The 10,840-nt window shown below is 30.7% G+C and overlaps 1 protein-coding gene across 1 annotated transcript; it reads right to left on the minus strand.

Annotated features, from left to right (window-relative positions):
• Positions 1-5,349: 5,349 nt before the first annotated feature.
• On the minus strand, positions 5,350-6,954 carry LOC114414936. The gene has a single exon (XM_028379390.1). The coding sequence runs from the start codon at positions 6,763-6,765 to the stop codon at positions 5,764-5,766; it is 1,002 nt and encodes a 333-aa protein (XP_028235191.1). The 5' UTR covers positions 6,766-6,954; the 3' UTR covers positions 5,350-5,763.
• Positions 6,955-10,840: the final 3,886 nt, after the last annotated feature.

Here is a 10,840-nt window from a genome sequence, read left to right on the forward strand (position 1 = left end):
TTGTTCATTTCCGTGCTGTACTTGTTGACATTTACAAATCACAATATTAAAATCAAAGCATCATTTCATAAATTTAAAAGGAATACGTGTCGGATAAGTGTAAAACAAGTCAAACTAAAGTTAATTATATCTTGAAAAATACTGCATAATAAATGCAAATACTAAATAGATTCAATATTTTATAAAGTATATTTCATAAAATAAAACAAATAAGATTTTTATTTACAATAAATATGGTTTATTATTATTTCGTTGCAAACAAAGATTGAGAAAAGCTGAAAGAAATTGCATTCGCTAAACCCCATAGAAATATATGTCTAAATTAATCTTATTTTTTTACATCGAAATATGTGCTACGATAACTTAATGCACAACCAAACTAGGTATTGAAATTTGAAAGTAAGATTTGAACTTCATAACATTTTATAGTATCCTTAAAAAAAACTTTTTATAGTATTGGAAGATCCTGCTTAAGGATACTTTAAGATTTAAGAATATTAATTAAAAGACATTTTATACGTCTTATTAAATCTTCCACCTTTAACAAAAAGACATTAGATAGCTTTTATATTTTTAATGTAATAAATACTTTTCAAATACAAATTTTTTATTTTATTTTCAAATTATTATCTTTATGGCATTATTAGTATTAAAAAAAGTCTATTAAAGAGTCTAAGAAGGGGAAGGAAGACATTAAAATGAGAAAGGAATATTTTATTCCCAACAAAAACATCGAAGCAAATATCCTAATATTGAGTAAGTTGGGATTCAAGCAAACCCACTATACTATACCATACTTAACAAATTTTTATACAATAAACTGATAACTGAGTCTTCCATGTATGTTGATTGAAGTTCAATTACTAATTATATGCAGAAAAGACTTTGTTGAGAAAGTTAAAGATCATTTCAATAATTTCTACATTTTAAAAAAACATCTAGTTGTCGACTAAGAAAATACTTTCGTTGGAAAAAAAAATTAGATCAACTAGGATAGAAGTAGAATATTATCATCTGCATTATTACTCTATCTGATCATCAAATGCATTAAACACAATATAATATTCACTTTGCCCGTTGCTCATAGCGTAACGAATAATCTAGCAATGTTGTGCAAAAGTCCTGCCAGGGTGTAAACTGTAAAGATTTTTTTAACGTAAATGTTGCATCAACAATAATGCTGGTCGATATAAGTCGTACTCGAGGACCACATATTAATCACATTTGCCAACAATTAAAATTAGTACGCATATATATTTTAGATTTTTAAATCAGTGTCTTAGGGATATTAATTAATCAAATATTTTGAATAGAAAAATATATTAATATCATTAAATTATTATCCTTTTATATTTGAAACATTTCACTTTTTATTTGTTGAGAATTCTCTTTGTGGTGCGAGTAGCTATGAAAATAATCCAAACAAATGGTAAAAGAGAAGTCATAATAGTCGGCTTTATATAATTAGCAAACGAGATTAACTGTTTTTTGGTGTAATAATATTCAGATATTGAGTCATTGCTACGGAAACAAGATTGCAAGTTTGCAACTGAAAGCATCGTCCTTTGGGCTATAAACGCATGAAAGTTGAAATCTGAAATGAAAAATGACTCCTACTTTGACTTTATAATATGTAGGTGCAATGCTTATTTCATACCTTCTAAACTCTAGCCCAAGTGAAAAGTATCCAAATATTTGAAATGCAAAGAACAAAATAAAGGCTGTTTGTTACTCTTTAACTGGCTTCCACAAATTAACAAGTTGACGTTTCAAAGTTTTTAACGCGTAAAGGAAATTCTTTAAACAATTTCAGATTTTAATAAAACTCTATTATTTCGTTTTTTAATTCAATGACAATATCGTGAGGGTACAATGTGTTAACTAATGAGCTAAGTAGATGCATATTTCCAAATATTCTGTGCTGTTTTTAAACCTAACTATTTATTTATGTATAAAAACTTGCAATTATCTCTTGTATTGCACAAGTAATTATAGATATAAGTGAAATATTTGAAATTTTAATTTTGAAAAACCTAAAAAATTATTTATGGGAGATAGTTTTGATGGAAATTTGTAATTAAATACTCTATTATGCTTAACGATAATTGAAAATAAAACAGTATTAATTATATAAATTAGTGAACGTAAAAGTATCTTTTAATTAAACAAGAAGAAATATATTGATTATTTTGATATAAAAGTATGGTACACATATGTAAGAAAATGAAAATGATGTATGATACATATATAAGAATCAAAGCGACTATAAGAATTTCCACGCTTTCAAAGAGCGAGAATTTGAATTTGTTACATGCGTATGAGAAAACAAAAACACATTTTATATAAGAAATTTTCTTTGATACTTATAAGAATTATCTACCGAGATCAAGTCTAAGGTTATTAGTAGTTTAGGATACTAATAACATCATTTTATTTCTCTTATTAAAATCATATTCGTCTGTAACATAGGGTGAGAATATCTTTTCATTTACACTTATCATGATTAGGACTCACATAGCGCTATCCTAATGATAACCCTTCTCATGCCCTTAATCTTGATATCATATTAATTGCTTTACAAGTCACAATAGTAATTTTCACATATATCCAACAAATCCAACTGTCTTGGATGAAATCATTCATATTTCATACAGGTACAATACAATACACTTATGGCATTCAAATCACTAAAATCACATTAGCCAGAAACACTAATAATGATATGCACATGCAATGTAATGGCTTTTCTTCTTTTATTCTTATATGCATGGGGTAGTATTCAAATCTTGATAAAGTAGCCTAGGAGTACATGTGAGTTATCGAATAACCATGTCATGCATGAACATTTAACACTCTACAAGAAGATATTTCTCTACATGTCCGGATTATCTAACTTTGTAATTCAAACTCAAACTTTTTATTTAAATATACTTTTTAAAAAGCTTAAATTTGACTCTTAAAAAAATAAGTTAGACTAGGTGAGATCTTATATAAGACAAACCTGATGTGAATGAAGTCATAGATTCTTGATAAACAACTTCACCTATTTTTTCCTATCTCTTTACACAATCTAAACATAAACATAGTTGTAACTAATAATAATGACGCACATTTAACACTATTTTAGAAAACCATGGTTAACTCTTTGCCATGCAGAACTTCTTAAACTTTTATCTATTTTTTTCAACCACATTTACTTATTTATTTTCAAGGCATATGCAGCTCAAGGTGTGAACTTTTTTTTTTTCATAACAAATTCATTACATATAAGAATTTAATTTTCATATAAATGTGTTTTGTAAGACTAAATAGTCAAATTACATAGTCTTGAAAAGATATAGGGAATGATATAGGATTGGTCATATTAGTTTTCAAATGATGAAGTTAAATTGGGCTTAAGGTTCTTAAATATAATTTATTTTAATCAGATTAATTTCCATATCACAAATCTTATGAACTAATTTGATTGGTGAAATACATGGACTAATTTAATTATAAAATACATGTTTTTTTTTTTTAAGTCAGATAAATTAAAAATACATGTTTAGCAACCGCAAATATAACTTTAATAGTTAACGAATTAATGCGTGATTGGCATTTTATCTTTTAGAACTAATTTTATTATTAATGTTTAATTCTCCAACCAAGAATGTAACCATTAAATTAAAGTACAAGTATTATATTTTTTTATGTATAAGAAATAGTTGTTAATAAAAAAAATATTTCCTTGACCTATGTATCTCACGATTAATAAATAGAGTAGAAACTTAATATTATAATAATGCATCTTTTTAATGATTTTAGTAACATTAATAATGTGTTAAAATATCAGCTAGAGAATATCTCCAGTACACAAAAAAGAAATTCATATTCATTTAGCCGCACATTAATACAAATGTAAATCTTTTGTGGTGAGCATCAAAGTTAAATATTTCATAAAATTTATTAGTAATATTTAACAGTAGTTTTACCTTCTAACTTGCTCTATGAATTCTTATTAAAATGTTTTGAAAAAATATATAAAATGTTTCTATTGAAGTTATTATTATTTTTCTAAGAAAATGTTTCAATACAGAATTAGATAATGCATGAAGGGAAAATGATCAAAATATCGTAAATCCGCAAGATTTGATATACGGGAAGACATTGCACTTGCATATGCATCAATTCAGTCTCTCTGGACGTTAACAAAAGTACTTTATTTGGATAGCAACATTGTTGGCAAACATTTGAATGATAAAATGAGCCATCAATATCAATACGATTTGTATTATGCACATTTGTTGTCTATTATTAGATATGTTGTAAAAAAAAATTGTCAATTCAAATATTTGTAATTTACTAAATAATTAAAATTTGTAAATTTAATTTATAAATCAATGATCACTAAAATAACAAAATTTGAAGTAGGAGCAGATACCGGGTGTAAAGTTGAACAAAATTCCGCTGATAAGAATATCGAGGTGTAGGTTCCATGGACAGAAGAGATTCGTGGACATCCTGATTTGATTATCCAATTACAAACGTTAATCATCTGTAAATAATAGACCACGTAACCAAATGAAATTCATATAAACTGATAAATATTGACCAAGTAAAAAAATAAAGGTTTGAGCCAGTCTCAACAAAATCGCTGGCAGATAGGCATTTGTTTTTTATTTTCGTGTTAAAAGACTAACAGAACAAGAATCATTATCTAAAGTGGTCCACGCCCGTTAGGCGATGCAACTGTCCAACTGATTCTCCTTCCACAGTTTCCCATCTACAGGGTCTTTGGTCAGAAAAGTTGAAAGAAAACAGTATTGTATTGGTTGGGTTAGGTTGAGTTGTCAACTAATGTTAACCTATTGAATAAATTCATTCTTGGTGGACTAGGTCAACCAACTTGACTGTTTCTTTCTGTCACACAAGGGCTACTACTATCACCACACCACCTACAACCAATTAGCTTACCTGCCATATTTGCCAATGCATCTGACTAAAATGAAGAAAAGAACCGGTCCTACCCTCACATGTCATTTGCTCTAACACTTGGAATGCACACCACCACTACTATTCCAATTAAAACTCAACTGCTCAGCACACCCAGATGGCATAACTACCATTAATCAATCATAAGCAAATTGTTGTTTGCTTATAAATTAAAATATTTGTTCTCTTAATTTTAAAAAAGTTTTACTTTAATTCCGTAAAATGTTTCTAGGTGACCAAATAGATCCTTAAAACAATGTTAATTTTGTTTAATGAGACAAATTTCCTCGTATAATGTTAACATTTTTCACAATTAGTCACATGTGGTAAACTGATGAAAAAAACTAAGAGAACAGAATACAGCTGAACTTTTTCGACTTGAGAAAGTCACGAATTAACATCAAACTAACAACAAATTCGTTTCATCACGCCCGAATCAATTTGATTCTCGGCTGCAAACAATGAGTTACAAAAAAGAATTTACATTGCATGGTAGCAAGATACCGAGTGCAAAGAGAAAAAAAAAAAAAAAGAATCACAACAGAGCCCCATCTACTTCCAAAAGAAGAATCTGTAAAACATCAATTATCAAGTTCGAATCCGCTAATAGATTCTCACATGCTTATGCTTATACATTCTAATTCGACTTATGCAACCTCTAATTATGTATGTCCACGAAACAAATGGGTTAGTGGGGGAAAATATCACACACATGTATCCTAAATTCTAATCAGTTAGCAGTGCAGCATTTAACATAAGAAAACACCAATTCAAAATTCCAATAGTACCCCTTCAGCGTTTCCAAGCGTAAACGAGCAAAGAGAAACCAACGGGAACGACCAACTCATTCTCCTCCACACTGGACCATTCCAAAACCGAAGAGCTTCCACCGAAAGACCCACCGGAAGACGAGAGCGAAGAAGAGGACCAAGTCTTGCCCCATTCCGAAACCCCCAAATTCCACAGTCCGACAACGTTGTTCCTATCCCCGACCGCCTCAACCTCGTCCTCCTCGAACTTAAACATGAAAATGGCGTGCGCGTCGGCGGCGCTGTTGTTGTTCTTATCAAACAGCCAGTTATAAAGATCCCACGAGATTTGCACGTGCACGCCGTCAACCTGGACCCGCTCGTTCCCTCTGAACTTCCACTTCAGCCGCTTAATCTGCAGCACCTTCTCTCCGTCCACGCTGAAGCAGAGCCTGGAGTGGTCGTGGTAGCCGCAATCGATCTGAATCTCACGCGCTTTGCCTCCGAACGTGGCGCGCGTGGTGTACAGCCTGTCGGCGAAGACGTGTTCTTTTTTGAGGAGGAGGAGTTGTGGCGTGTTAGGGTGGCGGGCCTTGGACTTGGAAAACGCGTCTTTGGTGGAATCGCCGATGAGGAGGGTCATGTGGTTGTGGACGACGAGGGCGACGTAGAAGCCCGAGAGGGGTTCTGGGGCGGCGCCGAATTTGGCTCTGGAGAGGTTCCAGAAGAGGAAAGTGTCGGGGGCGAGTTTTTTGGAACCGTGTTTTTTCCAGAAGAGGAAGGGTCTTATGTGGTGGTGGAAGGAGAGGGTGGTGGGGTTAGGGTAGGGTGGGGAATCTAAGGGGTTTTGGTTTTGGTGGAGCTGAATGTGGAGGGAGCGTCCTACAATGGAGCGTGACCATGTTAGGGACACCGGACCTGTGTCGGTGTGGTAGATTGTGAGGTTGGAGATTGTGGAGTGAGGCGGCGGAGGGGGAGGAGGAGGGTGGGATTCGGTGGTGGGGGAGGGGCGGAAGCAGGAAGGGAACGGGGATGAGGACATCATTGTAATTCGAATTTGTTTGTATGTTCTAATGTTCACTTTGTTAATTATGGTGTCGTGGGTTTTTGAGGTTTGGGGGACGGGGGTGCTTTTATGGAAGGGGGAAGGGAACTAGGAAAGGAAGACCCAGACTCTGTCACTCGTCATCTTTGGGGCTAGTTGCATTTTTGCATGTACTACTGCTATTAAAAGGGAGAGCTTTAAAGCCTTTAACCCTAGGAAGGAACTTCTTCTTCTCCTCTATTACGGCCTTTTGTAAAAACCATCATTTGGATTTTTTTATTTTTTTTTTACAACCAAAACACTGTAATTATTGTGAATGATAAAATTTTTCTTTTAATATATCTACTTATTATGACTTAAATTTAAAACCTTTTATTAAACTGAAATAATCTCACATCATGATTTACATGTATAATCTGGGGGTTTGGGTCAATAGAAATTGATCACTCACACTTTATTAACTTCTTTGAAAAAAAAGAAAAGAAAAAAAAACAAAAGCAAATCTCGTGTTGTCGGCCCTGGCTGGCTGGTGAGGGATAGATGAATTAATTGATTATTGTTTAACGATGGAAATTAGAAAATCCTTCAACAAAATGACAAAAAATATATGAGATGAGAGTCACGCTACCTGCCGATGGATATTTTATATTGCGCGAGGCTGTGCTTAGGAGTTAGAATAATTAATTGGTTGGAAAAATTAACCTAATAGTTGAATTGGCTGATAATTGCAAGGTTAGTCATAAGCTATTAAGTACTAGTATTGAATAACTTTTGTACTGTTTAAGATGTAATAAATAGTTTTTTAATAAAAAATACAGTAGTATTTTATTTTTTTACTTCTTACCATGTGTTCATGGACACGTAATAGAAAATCCCTTAATTAAATACAAGTCTATTATTTTTTTTTATTACAGGTGCATAGACACGGTAAAATAAACTTCAAACCCATGAATTAATTAGCATAAAAATATTTTGAGTTTAACTAATAATTTTAAATTTAAACTTCAATTTCAATTTTTATTAAGTATGTGATACAATTACATATTCAAGACTTTAATTTTAAAATGAAAAACCTAGAGTAAATTATAAGGATTCAGTTTATTTACTAAAAAATATGATAGCAGACAACATATATAACTGTTCCATATTCGATTTAAAAAAACATCATTGGATAACATAAATCAAGTGAAGATGGGCAGGAAATTTTTTTTTTTTACATAATAAACCATCAAACCATTTTCTTTTTTTTCCTCTTTAAGTACCAAATAGGTGTGAGTGAGGAACGGGTTATGATAGATTTCTCATTATTCCTACTTAGCCTGAAATTTTTTTACTAGGTCATTTATTTGAATCGAATTTGATTAAGAACCAAAAAATGTGGGACAAATTTAGTTCAATATAATGTTTTAACATAATATATTAATATTAACACTATATACAATTAAATCTTACAATAAAAGAAATATAAACTTAGATTAAGGTATATTTTATAATATGTATTTTAAAATAAATGGTATCATTATAAATATAATATCATATTAAATAAAATTTATTTATTAAATAAAATATTATTAATACACAATTATCTAAAAAGTTATACCTTTTTAAAAAAATATAGGACACTAAATCAGGTTGGTCCGACCCAGAGTATAACCCAAAATGGTGTTTAAAAAATACATCAAATCTTATTTCAAAAGTCAAAACCTAAGTCATCCAAATTAAATCAACCTTAAGACAAATCAAGTTCATCGGATCGAAGTCATGCTCACTTTTTTTTTTTTTTTTTATTGGATCATGCTCATTCTAGATACAAAATACCCAAACAGTAAAATATATTCATTTTTATTTCTTATTTAATAATTATTTTATCTTTTTTGTTGGTTCCTACCATTATTATTATCATCCTAATCGTTATATAAACTAAAATCAATAATTGATGTTTTAGTTTATATAATTTTTTAATATCTTTTAAATGAGTTAGCATAATAAACTATATCAACAAATTATGAAACGTCTAAGACAATGCATATTTATTCAAAAAGTCAAATTCCCTTTAATGTGAAGAGTGGCACAGGTGGAAGCCCAAGACTGATAAGCTTTAGCTACAGGATTAAAAATTATACATTGGCGATGAGAAACGACAGAAGACCGTGATTGATTGGAATTAGATGTTGTTTAATTAACAAATATGAGCCATACCCTGGTTTCTCACGGGTGTACTCAATGTGACTCTACAGCAAGATAGAAACAAACAAAGACTCATCTACATAAATTGGGGAGACCAAAATTAGACGTGACCCACGATCCTTAATCAGTGGCGAAACAAAACAGGTGTACGTGAATGGTACTACTTTCAATTTTCAAATCGATAGGTTCAACTCAACATCGGTATGTCATAAATATGGAACATTATAACCTATTAGAAAAATGATTATAATCTGGTATTGGTTAGCAAGAGCCAAGAGCTACCAGAAACAATGACAATCCATAACAATATATAGATCTTCCTTCTCATGTTATAATGTTTTTTTTTTAAAGATTCTCATGTTATAATGTTATTATTTTTTTGGCACTTTTAATTTGATTTGAAATATTTTTTAAAATATTCATTATTTTTTTAACAATATCTTTATTTAGTACTAAATTGTCTAAACATTAATATTTTAATAGATTAATAATTAAATTTTCATGCTTTTAATAAATGTCGTTTTGTTAAAAATGATTATTGTTACAATAATTTGTGTAATTATTGATTTTTATAAGTGTACATTATCTTAAAAGATAAATAATATAAAATAAAGAGCATTAATTAAGCAAATTATTATGATGAAATTGTGAATTTATTAAAATACTTAAGTCAAATACTAACAAGTGATGATAATATTATTGCAAAAAAAATAATTACTATATTTTATTGATTTTTATAAAATAATAAATATTTTGAAAAAATTGGAAACTCCAAAAGAAAACATATAATGGGAGATGCATTCAACATGTACAATGATCTCATCCATGAGGACAACCAAATTTAACATGTACCAGCGACTTCATTCATATTTTTCCTTTTCTCCTGATCACTCAACCCATCTTATGTTTCCCCATAAATTTGGACTAATCTTTGAATTTGGCCGACAAAACTCGAGTGAAAAGAAAATTTCATCATCACCAAATACATAAATGAATTAACTGGTGCAAGAATTTTTTTATCTAAACTAGTGATCTTGAGTTTTGAAGCTATACTTGCATAAACCAAAAAAATCCATCGGTACTTAACTTGAATAATTTATAATGTAAAGCTATGAAACTGGAATCTCCCTATTTCATCCTTCATGCACCTTTAATTAAAATTTCTTCCTTCAATCTACCAATTACTAGCCATCGCACTCCATTGCTCCCAAACATACGAATACCACATAATGGCATTAGCGTCGAATGTAAATGTTGCAAATTGCATTTGAATTTGGTTAGGGACTCAAGACCTGGTACTTACGCACGTACAACTACTCAGAGATAATTAGTAGCTTCATAATTTTACTCGTTGACCCATTATTTGGACAAGACGAACTGGTTCCCTTGAAGGTTAATATATACTCCATTAACATATGTAGGTGTCATTCATATATTAAAAATAAGAAGAAAATTCATGACATGAATGTAACTACATTAAAGAATCAAAATTAAGAATAAATTAACTCTCACTAAGAAAATCTAAATCAGGTTGAATAGCATAAATTATGGTAAATCTTTAATATTTATGTTCGATTACTACATATAGATAAATTAACTCTCCACATATATTAGTTAACTCCTCTAAGTGGCAACAACTAGTATGGAAAAAAAAAATGGAAGTCTCTTTGTGGTTTCCTGTAAGTTTCATAAACAAGGATGGATAGCCAACCTCATTAATTTTGTCTAGCATGAAGGGAGCAATAGATTAGTAATGATAGAAGCCGTGGTTTGCAGTTAAACCTAACGGTTGTTCTGAAGAGATGAACCAGCTGGCTAAGAAGACAGCCTTAACATGATATAGCGATCGAATGAAGAATATTTTGTCACTAGCGTGGGTCATTCTAAT

The sequence above is a fragment of the Glycine soja genome, chromosome 6 (assembly GCF_004193775.1).
Source record: "Glycine soja cultivar W05 chromosome 6, ASM419377v2, whole genome shotgun sequence".
Classification (NCBI taxonomy): domain Eukaryota; kingdom Viridiplantae; phylum Streptophyta; class Magnoliopsida; order Fabales; family Fabaceae; genus Glycine; species Glycine soja.